The sequence below is a fragment of the Neomonachus schauinslandi genome, chromosome 10, assembly GCF_002201575.2.
Source record: "Neomonachus schauinslandi chromosome 10, ASM220157v2, whole genome shotgun sequence".
Lineage (NCBI taxonomy): Eukaryota > Metazoa > Chordata > Mammalia > Carnivora > Phocidae > Neomonachus > Neomonachus schauinslandi.
The window spans coordinates 120,897,360-120,922,142 of record NC_058412.1 but is presented as its reverse complement, the minus strand read 5'-3'; the positions used below and the strand labels follow the sequence as shown (position 1 = coordinate 120,922,142).

The 24,783-nt window shown below is 42.2% G+C and overlaps 1 protein-coding gene across 1 annotated transcript in view; it reads left to right on the top strand.

Moving 5' to 3' along the window:
* PTPRT (protein tyrosine phosphatase receptor type T) overlaps positions 1-24,783 on the top strand; it is an 831,114-nt gene that overhangs the window by 427,433 nt on the left and 378,898 nt on the right. The window contains exon 9 of the mRNA XM_044919044.1: positions 11,227-11,336. Within this exon, the coding sequence (XP_044774979.1) occupies positions 11,227-11,336 (110 nt within the window). The remainder of the gene's footprint in view (positions 1-11,226; positions 11,337-24,783) is intronic.

Below are 24,783 nucleotides of genomic sequence, written 5' to 3'. Positions count from 1 at the left end.
TGATAGTGGACATCCCTGCCGCGTTCCTGACGCGGAAAAAACCTGCTGTAGGTTTTTCATAGATGGCTTTTATGATATTGAGGTATGTACCGTCTATCCCTATACTCTGAAGAGTTTTGATCAAGAAAGGATGCTGTACTTTGTCAAATGCTTTTTCTGCATCTATTGAGAGGATCATATGATTCTTGTTCTTTCTTTTGTTAATGTATTGTATCATGTTGATTGATTTGTGGATGTTGAACCAACCTTGCAGCCCAGGGATAAATCCCACTTGGTCATGGTGAATAATCCTTTTAATGTACTGTTGGATCCTATTGGCTAGTATTTTGGTGAGAATTTTTGCATCCATGTTCATCAGGGATATTGGTCTGTAATTCTCCTTTTTGATGGGGTCTTTGTCTGGTTTTGGGATCAAGGTAATGCTGTCCTCATAAAATGAGTTTGGAAGTTTTCCTTCCATTTCTATTTTTTGGAACAGTTTCAGAAGAATAGGTATTAATTCTTCTTGAAATGTTTGGTAGAATTCCCCTGGGAAGCCATCTGGCCCTGGGCTTTTGTTTTTTGGGAGATTTTTGATGACTGCTTCAATTTCCTTAGTGGTTATAGGTCTGTTCAGGTTTTCTATTTCATCCTGGTTCAGTTTTGGTGGTTGGTACATCTCTAGGAATGCATCCATTTCTTCCAGGTTATTTAATTTCCTGGCGTAGAGTTGCTCATAATATGTTCTTATAATTGTTTATATTTCTTTGGTGTTGGTTGTGATCTCTCCTCTTTCATTCATGATTTTGTTGATTTGGGTCATTTCTCTTCTCTTTTTGATAAGTCTGGCCAGGGGTTTATCAATCTTGTTAATTCTTTCAAAGAACCAGCTCCTAGTTTCGTTGATCTGTTCTACTGTTCTTTTAGTTTCTATTTCATTGATTTCTGCTCTGATCTTTATTATTTCTCTTCTCCTGCTGGGTTTAGGCTTTATTTGCTGTTCTTTCTCCAGCTCCTTTAGGTGTAGGGTTAGGTTGTGTACTTGAGACCTTTCTTGTTTCTTGAGAAAGGCTTGTATTGCTATATACTTTCCTCTTAGGACTGCCTTTGCTGCATCCCAAAGATTTTGAATAGTTGTGTTTTCATTTTTATTGGTTTCCATGAATTTTTTTAATTCTTCTTTAATTTCCTGGTTGACCCATTCATTCTTCAGTAGGATGCTCTTTAGCCTCCATGTATTTGAGTTCTTTCCGACTTTCCTCTTGTGATTGAGTTCTAGTTTCAAAGCATTGTTGTCTGAAAATAGGCAGGGAATGATCCCAATCTTTTGGTACCGGTTGAGACCTGATTTATGACCTAGGATGTGATCGATTCTGGAGAATGTTCCATGGGGACTAGAGAAGAATGTGTATTCCGTTGCTTTGGGGTGGAATGTTCTGAATATGTCTGTAAAGTCCATTTGGTCCAGTGTGTCATTTAAAGTCTTTATTTCCTTGTTGATCTTTTGCTTAGATGATCTGTCCATTTCAGTGAGGGGGGTGTTAAAGTCCCCCACTATTATTGTATTGTTGTCGATGTGTTTCTTTGCTTTTGTTATTAATTGCCTTATATAATTGGCTGCTCCCATGTTAGGGGCATAGATATTTACAATTGTTAGATCTTCTTGTTGGATAGATCCTTTAAGTAGGATATAGTGTCCTTCCTCATCTCTTATTATAGTCTTTGGTTTAAAATCTAATTTGTCTGATATAAGGATTGCCACCCCAGCTTTCTTTTGGTGTCCATTAGCCTGGTAAATGGTTTTCCACCCCCTCACTTTCAATCTGGGGCTGTCTTTGGGTCGAAAATGAGTCTCTTGCAGACAGCATATCGATGGGTCTTGTTTTTTAATCCAGTCTGATAGCCTGTGTCTTTTGATTGGGGCATTTAGCCCATTTACATTCAGGGTAACTATTGAAAGATAGGAATTTAGTGCCATTGTATTGCCTGTAAGGTGACTGTTACCGTATATTGTCTGTGTTCCTTTCTGGTCTATATTGCTTTTAGGCTCTCTCTTTGCTTAGAGGACCCCTTTCAAGATTTCTTGTAGGGCTGGTTTTGTGTTTGCAAATTCCTTTAGTTTTTGTTTGTCCTGGAAGCTTTTTATCTCTCCTTCAATTTTCAATGACAGCCTAGCTGGATAGAGTATTCTTGGCTGCATATTTTTCTCATTTAGTGCTCTGAATATATCCTGCCAGTCCTTTCTGGCCTGCCAGGTCTCTGTGGATAGGTCTGTTGCCAATCTAATATTTCTACCCTTGTAGGTTACATATCTCTTCTCCCGAGCTGCTTTCAGGATTTTCTCTTTGTCTTTGAGACTCGTAAGTTTTACTATTAGATGTCGGGTTGTTGACCTATTTTTATTGATTTTGAGAGGGGTTCTCTGTGCTTCCTGGATTTTCATGCCTGTTTCCTTCCCCAAATTAGGGAAGTTCTCTGCTATAATTTGCTCCATTATACCTTCTGCCCCTCTCTCTCTTTCTTCTTCTTCTGGGATCCCAATTATTCTAATGTTGTTTCGTCTTATGGTATCGCTTATCTCTCGAATTCTGCCCTCGTGATCCAGTAGTTGTTTATCTCTCTTTTTCTCAGCTTCTTTATTTTCCATCATTTGGTCTTCTGTATTACTGATTCTCTCTTCTGCCTCATTTATTCTAGCAGTTAGCGCCCCCATTTTTGATTGCACCTCATTAATAGCCTTTTTGATTTCTACTTGGTTGGATTTTAGTTCTTTTACTTCTCCAGAAAGGGTTTCTCTAATAACTTCCATATTTTTTTCAAGCCCAGCTAGTATCTTTAAAGTGATGATTCTGAACTCTAGATCTGACATCGTACTAATGTCCGTATTGAGTAGGTCCCTGGCAGTCGGTACTACCTCTTGCTCTTTTTGTTGAATTGATTTTTTCCGTCTTGTCATTTTGTGCAGAGGAGAATAGATTAATGAGAGAACAAAATGCTAGCAGAGTAACAACGTCCCCAGAAAATATACTCTAAACAAATCAGAAAAGACCTGAAGCAGTGGGAACAGAAAGGGAAAGAGAGAAAAAAGAAATAGAAAAAAAAGAAAAAGATAAAGATAAAAACAAAAACAAAACAACAACAACAAAAAAACCAGAATGTGATCAAATATGATCAGGCTGGTATATAGATCAGTGCCACACACTAGATTTGGGGTGTATTTTGGTCTTTTAGAAGAAAGTGCCTCCCAAATTTTAAAGAAAGAAAAACTTATATATGTACAAAAATAAGGGTTGATCTGATGAAGGGGTGGAATATGATTGTAAAGATGGAAATTATAAAAAATTTTATAAAAGGAATTGGTAAGAAGTTGTTTGAAAAAAGAAAGAAGAGGATTTAAATAAAGAAAAAAAAAAGGAGAGGGTGTGATCAGGCAGGGGAATAGAAAATACCATATACTAGAGATTTAGGGTATATTTTGATCTGTTAGAAGAAACTATCTCAAAATTTTAAAGAGAGAACAACTTATATATATAAGCCAAAAATACGGGTAACTACTATGAAGGGATAGAATATGACTCTAAAAATGAAAAATAAAAATGTTTTTTTTTTAAAAAAAAGGGATTGATAAGATGTTGGTTGAAAAAGGGAAAAAGAAAAATTCAAAAAGAAAAAAAAAAGAAAAGAAAAAAGAGAAAAAGACAGTTAAAAAAAATTAACTTTGAAAGACTACAGAATCATGGTAAAAAAGCCATGAATTCTATGTGCAGCAGTCCCCTAGAGCTGGAGTTCTGCCGTTCTCATTGATGGGTAAACTTGGTCTTGGCTGGCTGTTCTCGCTGATCTTCTGGGGAGGGGCCTGTTGCCGTGGTTTCCAAATGTCTCTGCCGGAGGCAGAATTGCCCCGCCCTTGCCCCCTCCTGGCTAAGTAATCTGCTCGGGTTTGCTCTCTGGGGCTTTTGTTCCCTGCGAGCTTTCCGTACAGCTTTGGAGGCGGAGAGTGAAAATGGCGGCCTCCCAATCTCCGCCGCAGAGGAGCCGAGAACTCGGGGTCCCGCTTCTCAGTGAGCCCCCAGAGAAAAGCCATCAGTCACTCCCGTCTCCCCGGTCTCCAGCCGCACTCCGTGCTCACCCGGCCTGTGACCGCGTGTTTCTATCTCTGGCACCCGACCCCCGGTGGAGTCTCCAAACCCAGCAGATCCCTGCGGCGCACTCCCGCGCGGCTCCTCCCGGGGGAGGAAGGTGAGTCTCCCCAGATCTGCCGCTTGTTGGGTCCCTGCTGGAGGAGCAGTGGCCCGACTGTGCCACGGATCACGGTTTATGGCAACCCCGAGCTGAGAGCCCGCGCCTGGGCTCCGTCTCTGCAGCCGGCTTCCCCGCTCTAATACCTGGGAGCTCTGCCACACTCAGGCACCCCCGGTCTTTCTGTGACCCCGTGGGTCCTGAGACCACACTGTCCTGGAGGGTTCCACCCCCCGCTTAGCCACCAGAGTGACGTCCCTCGGCGGAGTAGACTTTTAAAAGTTCCGATTTTGTGCTCCGCGGCTCTATCACTTGCCAGAAGCGGCCGCCGGAGGCCCCTCCCCCGCCGTCTCTCCTCCCGAATATCGCCTCAGATTCACTTCTCCGCACGTCCTACCTTCCAGAAGGTGGTCGCTTTTCTGATGAGAGTTGTTGCTCTTCTTTTCTTCGATCTCCTGTTGAGTTTGTAGGTGTTCAGAATGGTTTGATCCCTATCCAGCTGAATTTCTGAGACCAGACGAAATCCAGGTCTCCTACTCCTCCGCCATCTTGCTCCGCCCCCTATTTTCAACTTTTTGAGGAACCTCCATACAGTTTTCCAGAGTGGCTGCACCAGCTTGCATTCCCACCAACAGTGTAGGATGGTTCCCCTTCCTCCGCATCCCCGCCAACATCTGTCGTGTCCTGACTTGTTAATTTCAGCCATTCTGACTGGTGTGAGGTGATATCTCATTGAGGTTTTGATTTGGGTTTCCCTGATGCCGAGTGATGTTGAGCACTTTTTCATGTATCTGTTGGCTACTTGGATGTCTTCTTTGGAAAAATGTCTGTTCATGTCTTCTGCCCGTTTCTTGATTGGATTATTTGTTCTTCGGGTGTTGAGTTTGATGAGTTCTTTATAGATTTTGGATACTAGCCCTTTATCTGATATGTCATTTGCAAATATCTTCTCCCATTCTGTCGGTTGTCTTTTGGTTTTGTTGACTGTTTCCTTTGTTGTGCAAAGGCTTTTTATCTTGATGAAGTCCCAGTAGTTCATTTTTGCCCTTACTTCCCTTGCCTTTGGCGATGTTTCTAGGAAGAAGTCTCATTTACTTTTTAATTTTACTTTTCCTATTTTTTGGTTTTGTATTTTATGATAATAATGGTCCACAATGGGTTGGAAACAACAACCACTACAGTGGCAATAATAATCACTTTTATTGGAGGTAGTTTGAAAAGTATAAATAGAATATGTCACAGAGTTAACCCAACCAAGCGGTGAGGAGACTAGGATATTCATCCAATAACTTCCTGTCTTTCATTGCTTGAAGGATGTTTTAGGGGCATTAACTCTCTGAGACTCCTTGCTTGCCCTGTGCAGAGACCATGTTTGCTTTCACAGCCTTCAGGTAGAGTAGCAAGTGTTTTGCAGTAAGCACCAGTGTATGGGCAGGGCACTGACAGCATCTGCTACTAAGTCTGTAGGTTTTTTTCCAGCTTTATTGAGGTGTACTTGATAAATTGTATATATATATATTTTTTTAAGATTTTATTTATTTATTTGACAGAGAGAGACACAGCAAGAGAGGGAACACAAGCAGGGGGAGTGGGAGAGGGAGAAGCAGGCTCCCCGCAGAGCAGGGAGCCCGATGTGGGACTCGATCCCAGGACCCTGGGATCATGACCTGAGCCGAAGGCAGTCGCTCAACCGACTGAGCCACCCAGGCGCCCTAAAATTGTATATATTTAAGAAGTACAACAGCATGATTTAACATACATATACATTGTGAAATGATTACTACAGTCAAATTACTAAGTCTGTCTCTCTCTTTCCTTCTCTAGAAAAGATCTGATAAATTTGACTACATTAAAATTAATAACTAATCTTTATCCAAAGGTAGCATAAAGAGGAAGGGAAAACACACAAACTGAGAGAAGATTTTTATAGCCCACATAGCCAAGAAAAGGATCAGTAACAAGAATATAGAAAGAACCTCTACAAATCAATAAGAGAAGGACAGTAATGTTCAACAAACATTAAAGATACTCAGCCTCTTTAGTAAATAGCTAAAAGCAAATAAAACCTCAATGAAGTGTTAGTTCATGCTTACTAGTTGGTCTAGAATTTTAAAATCTGACAATACTAAGTGTTTGTAAGGATTTATAGAGGTAGGAGCTTTCAGAATATTGCTGGAGGGAGTATAAATTGTTACTGCCACTTCGGAAAACAATTTGACTTTACTCAGTAAAGCTGAAGATGTTTATGGCCCTTAGTCTACCTGTCCTATTCCCAGGTACATGTGAGTGAAATCTTATAAATATTGAACTGAATGTCCAAAAATATTCATAGGAGCTGTATTCTAAAATAGCTCTTCTGAGAAGTAGCCCTATCATCCATCTATAGTACATCTCACCATCTCCTAAATGACAAAATAAGAGTATATTCATAAAATGAATGAAATAAAATTACATGCATTAACATGGATGAATCTCAAACAATGTTGAGTGACAAATGCAAATCATATAACACAGATATTCAGTTTCATGTATATATAAAGAAAACCAGAAGAAACGAAATGATGTCTTAGGATACATGTATATATTTATAACTCCAAATAAAAATAAAGAGAATGATTAACATAAAATTCAGGTTAGTTACAAGATTGAGTGTTTTTTTGTTTTTTTGGTTTTTTTTGGAAGGGGGAGAGAGAAGTCAGCAGTATGGGACACACACGGTGCTTCAGTGAAACAGTGATGTTTTATTTCTTAGAGGGGATAGTGGGTACATGTGTGTTCACTTCATAATTATTTTATAAACTATACATTTATTACTTGTACTTTGGCTTATGATAGATTTCACAAGAGAAGCTTTTAAATAGAGTCGAAAGTCATATGAACAAAAGCAATAAAGTCCTAGGAAATGCAATTTGTAAGAAATTTTAGTAACATATTTTTAAGGGAGGGACATACAATAGGAACATCAATAAGTGAAGATTTATACAGCATTACTGGTGGGAGGGCCCATTATAAAAAGGCACCATTTGTCCCTCAGCGAAGTGAAGAATATAGTGTTCTGGTGGAACATTTTTGAAGTTTTGTAAAATTTTTCCAAAGCTCTTCTGGAAAAACAAATGGGGAGTGAGAGCCCAGGAAACTTTGCAAAAGAAGAATAATAAAAGAAAGGAACTTTTTCTGTCAGCTATTCAAACATGTTATATGAGCACAGCAGAGAGATACTGTCAGAATCAGAGGCTGGGGCTCAGTGAAATAGAACAGGGAACCACACAACACATGTCAGCATATAAAATAATCGAACATGCTAGGAAAATGACATTTTAAATCACTGGGGAAAGTTCTGACCAGTCAATTAATTGTCCTAAGAAAACTGTAAAGAACTGTAGTTAGATTTCTACTTTGTGCAATGTATAAAATACATTCCAGATAGATTAAGGAGTTAGGTTTAAAAGCAAAGTGGGGATAAATCAAGTAGGAGAACATACAGATGACTATTCTTCTGATCTGGGGTGAGAAAGAGAATTTGCTCCAAACTGGAATCAGGAGAACACGTCGCATGAGTGCTAGCAGCTTGATATTCACACTCACAGCCTCCCCTGGATAGACCCTTGTGAAAACCGGCATCTGCATTTCTCCATTCAGCTCACTTTGCCCCTCTTAAAGCTTCTCGAAATTCCTGACTATTAGTAGATGGTTTCACCCTCGCTTCTCAAGAAGATGGAGCCCCAAGGACACCTCAACTCTCCTCTCCAAAGCAGCTGTACATTTTCTTGTCTTCTCTCACAAGAGGGAAGGTGCTTTCTCTCCACCCACCGTGATTCCTGCCTTTTTAGGACAGGACCACTCCAGTCATTTCCTGTCTTTCACTCTTCTACCTCTTACTTCAGTTTTGGATTTTTCCTGGTTGCCTGTAATTCTGCCATAACCTCTCCTGCCTTTGGGGGGTGGGGTGTGGGGGGGCGCTGCTGTGGTTCATAGTCCATCCCTGCTCTTCCTGCATTCCTGCCCCTCACGGCCCAAATAGCTGACTTGAGTAGGCACAGTCCCTCACCTTTGGCTCTCTCCTCCATCCTCAGCAGGAGAGCTGAGAGGCCAGCTTTCCCCCTCAATTACTCTCATGTAGGTCACAGGTAACCTTGAAGACAGTACATTCAGTGGGCAAATTGGAGCTCACAGTTTCCGTGACTATCCAGCCACATCCGTCACTGCGAACCAGTCCCTTCTAGATCCCTTTTTGACTGCTTCCATGACAGCCCCCACTCCTGGTCCAGAGGTTCCTCTCTGAACATGGTTTCTTAGTTTCTCAGTTTCTTTGTTTCCTTTTGATTGTTAAGATGTAGTTCCTCTTGGCTTAGTCCTGGACCTGCTTTTTTGGTTTCCCTCTAAGCCATCACCCAATCTTGTCTATCCAACTGCTACTCAATGTTGCCATTTGGGTGTTCTACACACACCTCAAATGAAGCATCACAAAACGCACCAGCTTCCTTTCCAAAACTAACCCTTCTGTAAGGATCCCTTTCTATGAACAGCTTCTCTGACCCACTCCAGGTGTCTAAACAGATGAGCTGGGGTCTTCCTTGAACATCGCTTCCCTGTTTCACCCTTATCCATCACCACCAAATCACATTCACTTAGCAGTTGCAAATCTCCTACACCATCTGCTTCTCTTCTATACCACCATCACCCCGTTGATGAATTATCATCCTTTCTTCCCAGGATGGCCTTGCTTCTTCCACTGTTGTCCTCACAAAAAGCAACCCACCACATTCCAACACCTACCCTGTGTACTTTTGCCCTAGGAACTTTTACTAATCCATAGACTTTTATCTTCCACTTAGTATCCTGAGTTGCCAGACTAGATTTTCTCTGCTTGTTATAGTTCTCCTGATACTTTGTGTGCTTACCTCAAAGTCCTGATATTTGTGGCAAGGATGAATAGATAAGGGAAAGCAATTAGAGATCTGACAACTTAGAAGCTTGTAGATACCTAAAAGATTCAAGAAGCAAGTGAAAAACTGATAAAAAATATTGGTTATCTATGCAAAAAGAAAAGCGTATGTCTTTAAAAACAGATTATAATTACAAACTCACAAGACAACGATGGACAAAAATGAAGAGCCATAGAGGAAAATGAGAACAGGGTATAAAGAGCATGTTCATAAAAGAATCAATGCAAATGGCCAATTAAACTGAAAAAAAAAATCTGCACTCTCCAGTTTTCTAAAAAGGATACACACACATACACTTAATTTTTTAAATAGGCAGTGTTGGCAAGGATTGGGAATAGTCATGTTCTTCTTTTGGGGAACACAGAATTGTACAAACTCTGTGGAAGGCAATCTGACAATACGTGTCAAAAGTCTTAAAAATAAAATAATTCATCTACTTTGGCCCAATAAATTAATTTCCAAGAATTTATCTTTGGGAGATCAGCAGAGTTTCATGAAAATACTTATTTATAAAAATTCTCATTGCAGTGTTACTTATCATAAAAAATTCAAGCCAATTTTAATGCCTAATAATAATGGTGACTATAATGGGGCATTAAAATGCATGGCCCCAAAGAACATTTAAGGATTTTTAAAAATCTGTGTTTTGTTCAGTGATAAAAGAAAGTCACAACACAATATGTGTTTAATTTTTAAAAATATGTATATGCATAGGCATAAAAATACTGGAAAAATATCTCCAGTTATGGGGATTATGAGTGATTTTGTTCTTTTTTTTTCACCCTTTCTGTATATTCTTAATATTCAACAAATTCTGTGTATCATGTCCATAATGAGAAAAACTAAATATATTTTAATTTAACAATAGGGAACTGATTGCAACATATGGCTAAGGCTATATCGAGAGAGGCATAGCGTGATGATTAAGAGTATATGCTTTGAAGCTCACAGACAGGTGTTCACTTCCCTCTTTACAACTTAAGAGCTGGATGACCTTGAGCAAGTTATTTAATTCTCTTAGCCTCAGTTCCCTTATCAGCAGAAAGGAGATAATACATACTGGGCAAAGCTGTTTTGTGGCTTAAATGAAATAATGTATGTAAAATTCTGATCAAAGAGTAAGTGCTTAGTAAAAGTACCTGCTTTTATAATGCCAAAATATAAATAGATCCAGTAATGATTTACATGAATTCATGATTCCCTAGGGGGTTATAGCTGGACGTTTGGAGAATCATTTATTTTATGGTTCAGCATCTTCCAGACTGTCATAATGATGCTGGAATCCAGCAGGAGGACGTTGCCAAGAAAACTGACCTGGTTACAAAAGCAGCCTAGGAGAGGTTTTGCTCATTAGGGCAAAATGCTGGCATGGGTCATTTATTCACCTACTCTACCAACCAGCAAATGGTTATTAAGCATCTACCATGTGCCAGGCATTAGAGACTCAGCAGCGAGACAAACTAGCTGCCTTCTTGGAATGAGACAGACTTCTTGTAACTGGATTGAGGTTTCAAGACACATAGATCCTGTTGGATTCAGGACTTAGGAAACTAAGGAATATTGGAGACAACTTGACAGGGTCAGGAAAATGGCAGTGAAGCTCACTTTTGCATTCCTCAGTTACCAGTCCTAAGGCAAGAGTCTGATTCTAGAATCCCACCCACTGGGAGTGCCGTGGTCTACTGATGTCCTCCCTGTGCTGGTCAGTTTAATTCCAGATCAGACTTGCTCAGTCTGCAAGATAAAAAGCCATTGACTATCCAGGAGAAGAGTTTGCAAACTATGGCCCATGGGTCAACACCAGCCAAGTGCCTTTTTTTTTTTAAATAAAGTTTTATTGGAATGCAGCCACATCCATTTGTTTATGGATTGTCTGTGGCTGTTTTTGTGCTACAAGCACAAAGCTGAGCAATTCCAACAGGTACTGTATGGCCCACAGAGCCTAAAGTATTCATTATCTGACTCTTTATATGAAAGCTTGGCCAACTGCTGTTCTAGGTCAACGGGGCTGGGGAAATGGGATGGAAGGTGACATCAGGTTCCTAACTTTTCCCTTCTGTAGTTCCAGGAGCTGTTCCCCTAGAATCCATCCAAGGAGGGCCCTTTGAGGAGAAGATCTACATCCAGTGGAAACCTCCCAATGAGACTAATGGAGTCATCACACTCTATGAGGTAAGAAGACCCTTTTGCTGTACCGCTTGGCTTGGCTTTATTTAGTTTACTTCAGCATGAAGTTGGTGAGTTCCTACTGTGTGCAGAGCTCCATTGAGAGCATGAAGGTGAGTGAGAGACACAACTTACAGAGGTTTCTGACAATGTCGTGGGAAGGAAACACAAGGGCGTACAGCTGAACTGCTTGATAGCCCCAGTGACAAAGAAAACTGGACATACCACACATTGAAGTGTTTACTGATCTCTTGAGAAAGGAGTCAGCATTCAGGGAGGCAGACTGTCCCAGCAGAGCCAAGAAAACCCCCACTTGGCAAACAGTAGTGACAGTTCACTTTGTCTGGAAAACCACAGTGCTCACATGATGTTCATCCTACACCTGTCGGTTTCTGGGCTTCCGGAATAATCCTAGTGTTATTCTCTACCCTGGGGCTGCATGATTCTTGAGCCTTAATATCGCTCTGCAGCTACAGCATACTTTATTGCTGCTTGGGTGATGGTGTCCGAAAGCCCCCTCCCAGCATTAGCAGGGCCTTATCATGTCAGAGGTGGAGCAGAGCCTCCTCTGGCAGGAAGGTACCCATCAAGCCAACACGATGTGGCTTCCTGAAAACTTTCAAACCTAGAACAAAGTGTGTAGGGATCCATTGCAAAACCAACACAAACAATAAAACTTCAATAAGGCGGATGGAGCTGAATTCTAGTACTGAGATGTGGTCACGGTTGACTCTCCTCCCACCCCGCATATTCGGAGACCCCCGGAGACTGTGGCATGGGCTGCAGTGGAGAGCTCAGCAGTGCAGAAGTGCAGAGGGAAGAGTGGAAGCCAGAGCTGCAGGGATGGAGCCCAGCATGCTGGCCGTGCCTCCACGGTCTCACATGACTTCCGACAGTTCTTTCTCTCTCCAGGCCTGCTTCCTCCCCTGCAAAACGGGAGTGGTGATGGCTGCTTTAGGAGGGTTCCTCTAGAGGGTCTGAGGTGGGAAAGGTTCCAGGCATCCCCAGGCTGAAATGTACTGCAGACACCGAGGGCTCACGCAGGAAGGTACTGAGAGGTATTGAGGTGTCCTGAGAGTGAGCTGGGGAAGAATATCCCTACGTAAGGGAGGAAAGTTAAAGAGTATTGGTGAGGGAGAAATATTTAGGTGAATTTGGTGGACACAAGAGCTCTCTAGAGAGACCTGGAAGGACCTCAGAGCTCTCCAAGAAAGCAGAAGGTACTGAAGAAAATGCCTTAGCTCACCACATCTAGCATTCCTCAAAAGAAGAGCTGTCTAATGCTCCATCTTGGGACACGTGGTTGAGGAAGCTTCCTTCCTGGGGAACCCACTAGAGGAGGGAGGGACCATATTGACCGTTCCAGAACATGTTCAGTAGTACGTCACTGGGGAAGAGAGGGACTGGATCCTTAACTGAAACAAAGCCCCATCATTTCAAAGCTACCTGTCATTCTTTGTGAAGCAGATGCTGCAGTCACACACACACACACACACACACACACACACACACACCTCTGAAATAGACATCTACTGTGTGTGGCAACCTGCTCTTTGTAAAGCAGAGGGAAGGGACCCAGAACTTAGGGAGTTAAGTTGCTTGGTACTATTACGTAAATGGCTCTCTATGCCAGATGTTCACGATTTTTGGAATTCACAGGCCAGTAACATTTCAAAAGGTTTGGAGGACCAACATACAGTTCTTTACCATTTTTTATTAACATCATTTCATAAAAGACATCATTTCAAAAATACAGAAAGGACATAATTTAAGAATAAAAGGCAGTCCTTCAAATTGAATAAATTTAGCTTTATGAATAACTCATGAGTCTCCTTATTTTCTCTCTTTTTGCCTTGAATTGAGGACAAGTTTGTCCTGAAAAGGCCCTAGTCCTTGTGCCTAGCTGCACTTGGAAACCACTGGGCTGGGTCATGTGGCAGGTGGAGTCCTAGCCCTGCACAGACCGACTTCTGCCTTGGGAGCAGTATACTTCTTCCTCTAATGGGATGTACACTGGGCTGGGCTGGGAAACCCACTCATGCTGTTCTATGAGGAGAAGAGAGGAATAGATGGAGAGAGAGCAAGGGAGCAAGCCCAGCTGTGAGGGGCATGCCCTGTTTGAGCAGCAGCTCCTTGAAGTTGAGGGCTCATTGTATGGCACACTCTCTGGAGCTCTGGGCACCAAGGTGGGCACAGATTGGGGGAGTGTTCCCTTCTTTTCACTGGTGTGTGAGCCCCGAACCTTGTACGTTTGCAAAGACCAGTCATGGGGGATGCTGGCATTTCTGGGATGGACTGTCTTGGACAGAGCTCTTGCAAGACATCTTCAGATAGATTTTTGGCTGCTCTCTGGGCTGTGATTAGAGAGAGCCATAGACGGAAGGCTGTAGCTGTGTGACTTGTTTGTGAACTCTGGGGGGTCACCTTCTGGGAGTATGCTAAGCTTCTTGGATGTTGCTGTGAAGGGAGCCAGGGAGGTTGTGGGCTGAGGTCATGGTATTTTGAGCATAAATGTGGCTGTGACCATGTGCTTCACAAGCTAGTGGGGCCTCAGAAGGTAAGAAGGCTGGCTTTTGAAGTCCAACAGCCTAGTTCTCAACCCTAGCTCTGCCACTTGTTTGCTGTGTAACTGTGGGCACCTCAAGTAGCCTCCCATTTATATTGATTTATAAACATCTATTTCTGTTTAATGCTGTATTTGGCATTTAGAAATAGCATCAGTAAATGTTAGCTCTCACAGTACATAAAGATAAGGAAATTGAAACTCAGGTCAAGTATGGAGACCAAGCTCATAGAGCTGAGGTGGCAAATTTGTGGGTCCTGAATTCAAGTGTGGTTGCCTTGCCCCTTACTCGGTGTGGTCCATGGACCGGCAGCATTGGCATTACTGGGAACTGGTTAGAAACACGGCATCTCAGGCCCCACCAGACCTCCTAAATCAGAGTCTCCATGTTAGCAAGATTCCTGGGTGGTTCACATGGGCATGAGACTTGGATAAGCAGTGCTCTAGACCACACCACTCTTTAGAAAATTTCAGCAACTGGTAAGAGACTATCCTCCTGAGCAGAGACACGGGGAGTCCCTTCCACGCTGGGCTCGACCCATTCCTTCTCCAGATCATAAGCAGGAGACCTTGCTTTTAAAGATATTTATAACAGAGTATGTGTTTATGAGGCAATTTCCAAATTTAATTAGATGAAACCAATTTGATTTTTAAAATCAGGTTCTGGTTGTAATTTCTAGAGAGGAACCCATAAATTACAAATCACCCTCTTCTGGTCTCAAATAGTATATTTTGTGACAAAGAAAAATAGGATAACACAAATAGAAGAGAAATCTAGGATTCTCTGTACCTTCCTATATATAATCTTGGACTTGGCAAAGTCAAAAGCCAAGAAAAGGGGCAGTGGATGTAGTAAAGGAGGGTTATGACTATGTGAATATTGTACATATTATTCAGTGCAGTAGGTTCAAGTAAGTTTAAAAAATTAAATTTCCTTCCCCGTGAGTCTAAGTCACAATGTCTGGGTCTATCCTTGGACAGTTCTTCCAAATCTGAGTGGCTTTGATTATGTCTCATTCTGTCTCTGGGCTTAGTCCCCTCTTTGTAATATGAAGGTGCCAGATTATTCCAGGCTTCAACTGGGTAAGAATCAAGAGAAAAATAAATCCATGTCAAACCCATAAAATTAAAGGTTTCTACCTCATTTTGGAGTTGCTCTGCTATTGAAACTTTGCCTGTGGCCAGAGTCTTTGAACACAAAGCAGTGATGACACTTGAAGAAAAACAGCTAATGCAAAGGCCCTGGGGTAGGAATGACTTTGGCATGTTTAACAAATAGGAGGAAGGTCAGAGTGACTAAAGCTTCATAACATGGATGATGATGATGAGACCGTGGGGGAAGTGTGTGGGCAGGGTCAGGTTGTGCAGGGATTCTAGAGTTTGTGCTTTATCCTTAGAGAAATAGAAAGCCCTAGGAGAATTTTAAGTAGAGGAATGAAAGAATCAGATTTATATTTTTTAAAAGATCACCCGGCTTTTATGTGGCTAATGGGCTGTGGGTACACTGGCATCTTGGAGACATCTGGAAAATGTGCCAGAGGCAAGGACATTTCCATTACCTATGATGCTGCAATGAGGGCTCAGCTCTTTACTGGAAGATCTTGTACCCAGGTGGAAGATGCAAAAGCTTTGTCACATCTGCCTCTTTCCTGCTGCTAAACTGGTCTTTGATGCCTTTCTTTCAGTCAGGAGTTCTTATTTAGATGCACTCCCTGGAGCCATGGACCATGAGACCCTGGACCTCCCTTCCCTAAGGAACGGGAGTCTAGCCCTGTCCCTAATGCCCCTCTGAGGCTGTGAAATGGTCTTATTCTCCAGCAGTTATGACCTCTCTCCCTGCCCACCGAAGTGGGAGCTCACAGTGCTCATCGGAGCCCACCAAAGCCAGCCTCACCTTCACTGTGACAGGAGGCATTAGGGTGAATTAGACTCTGGCCTACAGATCCTCGGGGATTTGTACTTTAGTGGGCCATACAGAGTGCGCCTCTGTGATCGGTTTCCTAACAGAGTGACACATAGTGCCCAGGGTTGGGTAATGTCAGAGGCCTCATCTCCACAAACCAACACATCAACATCAGACATGCAGAATCTCAGGCCCCAGCCCAGACCCACTGAATCGGAGTCTGTGTTTTAACAAGATCTCCCAATGATGCATGTGCATATACAAGTGTGAGAAGCACTGGCCTAAGACATCTTACACGTTCACAGCTTGGACCCAGGAAGTTCTGCCTGATAAAAACCCTGTAGGCCTTGAAGGAATAATCCTTCTGTGTGGCCACTGAATGAACGGAGTAATATCCCTGCTCACATGGGACCCGAGGGCTGAGTAGCTTCACCAGGGATGTGGACATCAAGCCATTCCCCTAGACTCTTCCAGAGCCCTGCTTGGGTTTGAACGAGATAGCAGGGTTCCCCTATCCAGGGCCTGCATGTGAAGGTTGGCATGGTCTCTCCCACTCTGACTTCGCTCTTGTAAACAACACAACTCACCCAAAACAGACCATTGCAACTGCAGACGGGTGCTTGCAGCCAGAATGGGGTCACAGAGGAAACAATCCAGCCAGTTGTTTAAAAACTCTTCAATAAAATCATTCAGTGGCAAGCTGTTCGGAGTTCATGAAAAACAGTAATCAATACGCGTTTCAATTCAATTAATTGTTCTCGTCTCTGTCCAAAAATAAAAATCACACAGTGTGAGGGAATTGGGCCAGAAGATGTTACACTAGCAACTGGGTTAACGAAGTGTGAAAATATTTAAAATTCAGACACGTGAAGCTTCCCAGTAAGCCTTGCTGTGGAGCACTCAGAATCACCAAGTTTCTAATTACGGTGTATAAATCTGAGAAGCTTAAAGGGAATGAGAGGACCCTAATGAGGCAGGAATGGGTGTCTTGATTATGCTAGAGTTGATTGACATTTATCTTGCAAGCTATTCTAGGTGCCTGGCGTTCAGAGTTAAATAAAGCACAGACTTTGCCTCAATAAAACAAGGCGGCATTCCCGTGTGGGAGCGCTTTGAAAAGTACGATAGGTCAGAGGGTTGTCAATATTTTTCCAGCATACAGATGGCTGGATTTGATCTGAGCAAAAAGCAGGGGCCCCAGAAATCCACATTCCATCATAGCGCATTACAGTAAGGCTGAGATTGGGAGGGATTCTGCCTGGGATTGGAGCAGGCACACAGGGATGGAGAGAGGGGGCGACTGTGGGCATGGGCTTCTGAGCAAGCTCTCACAGAGGGAGGCCCCTAGGAGGTACTGACTCAGCTTGGATGTTCAGGCACACCTTCCTTCTGTCCTTTGGCTTGGCCACAGTGGCCTCTTAGGGCTCCCTCTTCCCCAGACACACACATGGCTCTGGTCCAGAGAGGGACAGTGGGGGGTGATGGAATGTGGTCCTCATGAGCTGGAGGTGGTATAGGAGGAAGTGACTAACACAGCCCAAAGCAAGAATTTTCATAATTCAGGCTGGATCTACGTTAATTAAGACACACAATTTGCATAATGCGGGCGGTTATTGGGTATAACTTGAGCCAGGCTCTAACTAGGAAAAAAAAGCTCTTCTTTCTTTTGAATTAAGCCAGATATGTGGGAATCATTCATTCCTCCCCACCTGCCACACATCTCATGCTCTAGTAAGTTTGATTGCTCCTCCTGCCAAAATAGACACAGGTTAGGTTGCGTGGCCCCATCTCTACCACCACCCTGCTCTGAGCAGTCACCCAATGCCTGCATCATTTGAGGACCTCCCTGCCCATCCCCTAACCCCCACTCACACTATTCCACTGCACGCTTTGGCCAGACAGAACATCTTAAAGGTAAATCCAATCACATACCTTTCCTGCTTTGGCTTGGTCTTAACTTTGAGCCCTGAATGGTCTGGCCCCTGCCTGCCTGCCTGTCTCTAATGTCATCCCCAGCCCCTCTTCCCCTTGCTTCTGTGTACCAGCCCCCCTGGCCTTCTGTGATTTTCTCAATCCCATCGAGTTCTCTCCAGCTCATGTGGCTTTGCAAATGTCATTTCTTCTGCCTGTAGCAGTTGTCACGTTATAGTTCTCACGACTGGCTCCTTCCTCTTATTCACCTCCAAGAGACGGGTTCCCTCTCCTGTCCACTTCATCCAGCAACTTGCTTCTTTCTTCCCTACAATTTTCATAGTCTGAACTCATGTTGTTTGTGTGCTTTAGTGTCATCTGTGGGACCTTTAGGCTCATAAGAGGGTGGGCCACGTGATGGTTATTTGATGTGTCACCGTGGCTGAGCCGAGGTGCCTGGATATGAGGTCAAACATTATTCTGGATATTTTTGTGAGGGTGTTTTTGGAGAAGATTAACATTTAAGTCAATGGACTTTGAGTAAAGCAGATGGCTTCCACAGTGTTTGTGGGCCTCATCCAGTCTGTCAAAGATCTGAATAGAACAAAAAACTGAGCATTCCTGAGCAAGATGGAACTCTGCCTGCAGATGACCTTCAGAATTGAACTGTGTCAATGGCTCGTCCCTTGTTCTCCAGCCTGGGAGCCTTTGGTCTTGAACTGATGATGGCCATGTATGTTTTTGCTTTTCATTGTACATTCAGGACCTAAAACAGAAGTTTGCACATAGTGTGTGCTCAATAAATACTCCTTAGGTGAATGTGTAGATTTGTGCTTTGTCTTAACAAGGGGTAATGGTGAAAGTTTTATCTAACAGTTTTAGTGGTTTCAAGCTTGGCTGAAGTTTAGAATCGTATCTTGAGAGCCCCAAAACATAAATAGGTAGGTAGGTAGATACATAAATGGATAGATGGAAGATAGATGGATGCCTGGGTCTCATTGCAGTGCAAATAAATCCGAATCTCTGGGGAAGAGTCTTTATCCGTGTGGGTTTTTTTTTTTTTTTTTAAGTTCCTCAGGAAATTCTAATGTACATTCAGGGTTGGGGAAAAATACTGCATAAAATGAATCCAATAAATTCACTCTGATATGTTTTCCTAGCCAAATACCAGCTAAATAAACACAGTCTTGACTCTGGCCTTCCCTTGTCTTCATTTGACTCTGCCAGAATCCAATATTACCTAATGTTATAGTATAGCTAACTCACCCATAAACGGACAGGTGCTAGGTAGTAATTATCCTAAGGCTCAAATTCCAGAAGTGCTGTGGCCTTTTTTCCTCACGGTTGCTAAATAGCTTGTGGAGTAACTGAAGGCACACAGAGCCGTGCCAGTCTGTCAGTATCCTGTTGTGTCTTACCTCTGGCATCTTGCAATTCTGATGCTGGAGCCCAGCACAAACTTTACCCTACGAATATTTTCCCCTCCCCTGTATGGGAGAAATTAGTTCTGTTGTTTATTTGCGAGATTAAAAAAGACATACATACACACAAAACTCAATAGATCTGCCCAAAGGGCTTCTTCTAAATCTTGGGATTTCTGGCACTCAGAGTCTGGAAGGAAAGGAAGTTGTGTTCTGATGTGAGTAAGTTGTATTTATGTAAGTGAGACCATTAGAGCTGCCTGTCATCCACTTGTGGAATATCAGGAATGCCTGTATATGCGCCTCAGGGTGTTTCTTTTTTCTATTACAACTTGGGTGTTTGTGGAGGAGCCAGGTAACGTGACAGGAGGGGATCAACGGATGTATGGCACTTGTTACCTGAAGAACAGCAAATCGTGTTCTCCTGGCAGATAGGGAGCCTTTTGCAATAAACATTAATCATCGGGTTAGCTGTAAGAAAACAGAAGTTGCTGCATAGAGAATATTCCCTCAGTGTGCACGTGTGGATGAGTATATTGGTCTTGGTGTGTGTGTGTGTGTACGAGCCTGTACGTGTGTGAGTTTATGTGGTTGCACACTGGCATGTGTACACACATATGCACTTACGTGTTCATCTGCATGTGTGTGAGACTGTATATGCTCAATGGCATCCTCAGAATTGCTCTGTTTCTTTGGAGAGTTGGCTGTTGGAGGCACCAGAGACACCAGGGGCTCTGTCTGTCTGCTCCCAGGCTGGAGGAACTCCAGGGCACCTCCTATCCGTGCCATAGGAATGTCATGGGAGAAGCTCCCTGCAATTTCCATAGGCTCACTGCTGTTTCTCATGCCCTTCTGCCATAATTCCTCTCTTAAGGAAAATTTTGAATTAAAAAAAAAATCCACAGGTTAAACTTGAATCCCTGGCATTTGCCGTTGTCCTCGGAGAGTGGAGGGAAGGAAATGACAAGGTAGTTCTGCATTTGGCACAGCCGGGCTCTCCTTCATGTTCCTTACGTGGCAGGGAACCTGTGTTTTGATGTGCTGTGCACCCAGAGGACCGTGTAGAGAAACAGCTGTACACACAGCCACGTAGCCAGAGATGGAACCCTCTCTTTGGCTACATGGTCCTTTCAATAAGCTGCGCCCAGCGGTGGTGTCTAAGTTGCCAAGTGCCTCTTTAAACATCATAAGCCGTTCTCTTTTCATCTCCAATGTTTTACCTTGTTCCTCCTGTTGGAATTCCACCCGGACTGGGCAGTGCAGCGTGGCCTGCTGCTTTTAACTGGCTGCCTCTTCCGTTTCTGTTGTGGTCAGAGCAGCCCTGTGTTTGGGACCCAAATGAAGGGTGATTGCAATTCTCGTCTATCATAAGGACATCAGAGGTTTCCTTCTGGAATCTCTGGAGGCTGGAATTCAAATCTGTGATTCAGAGATTATTCTTTCATTGACCTCAGGAGCTAGCCAGTGGCTCTCCTCCCCTCACTCTGAGCTAAGGTCCCCTTTTCTGTGACTACTACTTCTTCACGCTCGATTAAGAGAAAAGTAGTTCCTTAAAACTTAATACCAAGTGAGGAAACGTAGTTCCTTAAAACTTAACACCCAAGAGCCTTGGCCTACATCGTGATGGACTCAATACATGATACATACATCCAGCAGGCACACATACATGCATACATATGTACAGCACACACACATACATGCATGCAAACAAGCACACATACACACATACAGGCTGGGTCACCTTCAGAGCCCTTCAGAATGTAGGTCATAACAATGGTTATTGCCTTCTTGGTCTTCTTTTTATTTTATGTATATTTTTAGCATGCCCATGTCATTTCAAGCCACTAATAAATTATGCAATTAGGAAATTTAAAACTGACTTTTAGTTTGCCATGGCCAAGTAATAAATTTCAGTGAGTCCCTTTCCCTACCTGGGCCTTGGCTTTTATATCCAAGACCTGGGAGAATTGGACCAGATAGCTTCAAAGGATCCTTCCTGTTCTGGCCTACCACTTGGGCCCCCAAAATTGAATTATTTGTACTCCTAGTTTCATGAAACACTTTCCTCACTGGTCTGTGCATGACCCTCATTTGTACTTTTTATTTCATTTTTGTAATAACGTACCAGCTACCGAGGCAACCAGAATTTTGACAGTATCTTGTATCTACTTATGAGCTACTTTCATTTCAACCTCCTGACTCCCCCTGCTATCCTGAATGCTGTATATAATTCCTTTTTATATACCTTTACTACTTGTATGCATTTCTTAAAGGCATATTATTTTGCTTTATTAGTCTCTTAACTTTAAGTTATAAGTTGTATATAATCTTTTGAAACATTTCAACTCCATATTATGTTGCTTCCAGTCATCCCTATTGATGAGTGTAGCCTAGCATATTCATCCTGACTGCTGTATAATATTCCATTGTGTGAAGATATTACAATACATTTATCCATTAGTCTTTGATAGGCATTTGGGATTGCTTCCAGGATGTTGCCTTTGTCAACAGTGGTGATGAGCATCCTTGTGCATATCTCCTATTGTATATGTGTAAGGTTTTCTCTTGAGTTTATATCCAAACTAGTCTCACCAGCTTATACTTATGCCAACAAAGGATAGGCACTCCTATGATTCCAAATCCTCTCTGGTATTTGGTATTGTCAGGATTATTAATTTTGGCCAGTTAAATAGGTATAAAATGGCATCTCATTGTTGTATTGCTCTGTATTCCCTGGATTATTAAGAAGGTTGAGCATATTTTTGTATATTTGTTACTCATTTGCATTTCCTTTTCTGTGGGGTACCTATTCATATTTCTTGCCCATTTCTTATTGGATTACCTGTTTTATTATTGATATGTAGTAGTCCTTTATATATTTTTGATACTGTTTTGTCAGTTACATATGTGACTTGCCAATTTTGCTTCTTGTAAATTATCTTTTGATAACAAAAGCCCTTAATTATATAATACAGCCAATTTTATCAGTCTTGGCATATTTAGTTAGCACATTCTGTGTCCTTCAAAAGCTTTTCACGAAACCAAGGTGACAAAGATGATTCCCTATATTCCTACTAACAGGTGTATGGTTTTTCTCTCTGAATTTGAGTCTCTGATCTATCTGCAGTTAATTTTTGTGTATGGTGTGAGATGGGGTGCAAAATTCATTTTTTTCCGTGTAGATAAACACTTTTCCCAGGTCCTTTTGAAAATCTCCCCTCTTTTTCCTTGATCCACCCAGCCATATCTGACATAGGCCAGAATTCCTTAAATGCATTAATTTGTTCCTGAGCTCTCTGTTCCATGGGGAACCCACACATCACAACCACACACAGTCATAATTATGATAGTTCACACTTAATCTTGATCTCTGACAGAGCCCTCTCCTCCTCGTCCTTCTTCAGAAAACTCTTGATTATTCCTGCCCCCTGTGGTAGTTTTAATCAGAATGGCATTGAACATATAGAACATCATGGGTGGTAGTTGACATCTTTACAATGGTAAATCTCTCTATATTTATTTAAGTTTTCTTTATTGTCTTCTAAGGTTTTATTATTTTACCTACAGAGAATAATGCATTTCACATAAAATCAGAACTACTAGCTTAGGTCTCAAAGACCTTGTATCTTGCATTTTCTTTTTCTCTCTTGTCTCACTGACCTTCTTTTATGTCCTCCAAATGCCACATTCCCTCATACCTCAGGCTCCGTGCATACGGAGTTCTCAGCCAACAGAAAGCTCTTCCACCTCCTTTCCCATGACTAACCCATTCTCATATGACAGGAATCAGTATGCATACTACTACCTCAGAAAGGCCCTTCCTCACAGTCTTACTTAAGTAGGACTCTACCCACTCACTGTTGTTCTCTAGCACTTCCTGTCCTGAAAACATGTATCACAATTCGTAAGTACTGTGTCTTTATTTATTAATGTGTCTTCCTGTATTTTAAGTGTCATGAAGGCAGGAAACACATCTGTATTACTCACTGCTTGAGAACTCAATGCTATATGCTGTACCTGGAAAAGAATAGGCACTGAAAACTTTTTTTTTTCTTAATGAATGAAGGTTAGAGAGGTTCTTTTTGATGGCTAGGGTAAAGTGATGGTGGTTAAGAGTAACTCTTCATATCAGTTAACTGACAGATATAACCTGATATGACCATAAAAAATCCTAAGTTACCAGACTACATGAGGTTCCAGTGACCAGTGAGTTTACATTGAACACATAGAGCTCCACTTCCAATAGGTCAATTTGTCAAGGTGACGGGTCTTTTTTCCAGCTATATCTCAAGTACCTAAAACAGTACCTGGCATAAAGTTGGCGCTCCATAAATATTTGTTGCATGAATAAAACTGTCCTCCAAACTTCAATCAGAGTGAGGAGAGCATATTTAAATATGGATTTCTTTATGAAGGCTTGATTTTTTTTAGAAGAATTTATTCTTTCTTAATGTTAGTGACATTGTAACATTACATGGTGTTGGGGAGATGGAGAGAGGAAAGTAACCCCATTCCCAGGCCCTCACACGCCAACCATTTCACATGGGTTTATTTTTTTTCTAGTCTTTGTGCAATTATATCTCTTGCATGATTATGACCACATTGCAAAATTTGGGTTTTCGCTATGTCAAACATTTTCCAATTTCAGTGTAATCTACTTAACTATCCCATTTAATGACTTTCTGATCCCCTGAGCACAGAGGCTGTATTTTACTTTCTAATCATTCTATTGTGGGGTATGGTGACTGATCTCCCCAGAACGTAAGACAGAATTTTGGGGATATGGTACAAATGAACTGGGATCTTTTTAAACAGCTGGTTAGCAAAGTTTGAATCTCTGCTTTCCTTTTCCTTCTCAGTAGATTTGTCAGTAGCAAGCAGAGACATTCACATGCCTTCCATTGATTGTAGAAATGAGCTCAGAATAATAGCCCTCTTCATTCAATAGGAATGGATCCGAGGGAGGAGATTAGAACAGTATGCACACATCTGGATGGAAATCTATAAACCCAAAGTTAGAAGGGGTAGTTCTGTTTTTCCTTCTTGTTTTAAAATTTAAGTCTCCGTTTGCTTATTTCCTAACAAATGGAGGTGAATATGGGGTATGTGTGTGTCCCCACTCCTCCCTAATACCATTCCCATGGTAGACATCAATAATCAATCAGGCCACCCACTTCCCTTGGACCTTAACATGGCCTCAGGACCCCTCCCTCAGAGCACTCTAGGTGGTTGTCCTAATGTCATCTGTGATGCTTAACTGCCCTTTTGTCCTTTCCCACCCTCTGTGTGAGCATAGCATCTGCAATTCTGGAAGGCAGTTCTTTTTAATGATGGTGCTACTGCTTGGGATATGGTACCTGTGCTGTGACTTCCTTCCAGGGAAGATGCTGGAGGGGTGTAACTTAACACTGGAGCGACTCAGCTAGAGTGTTTTCACAATTCTGACTGAAACACAGGGCCACAGGAGGATGGGAGCATGCATGGTGGTTTCAGGACTGTGTTTGGAACTTCCCTTCAGGACCCTCTATGTATAGTCTGCTTTTTGCAGTCCTCACCAACACATGTATTCTGTAAGATTAGCCTTCCCCCAGCCAATTCTTTTAACAATATTACAGGAAGTTTGGGTGTCAGAGAAAAAAAAAATCATGTATAATC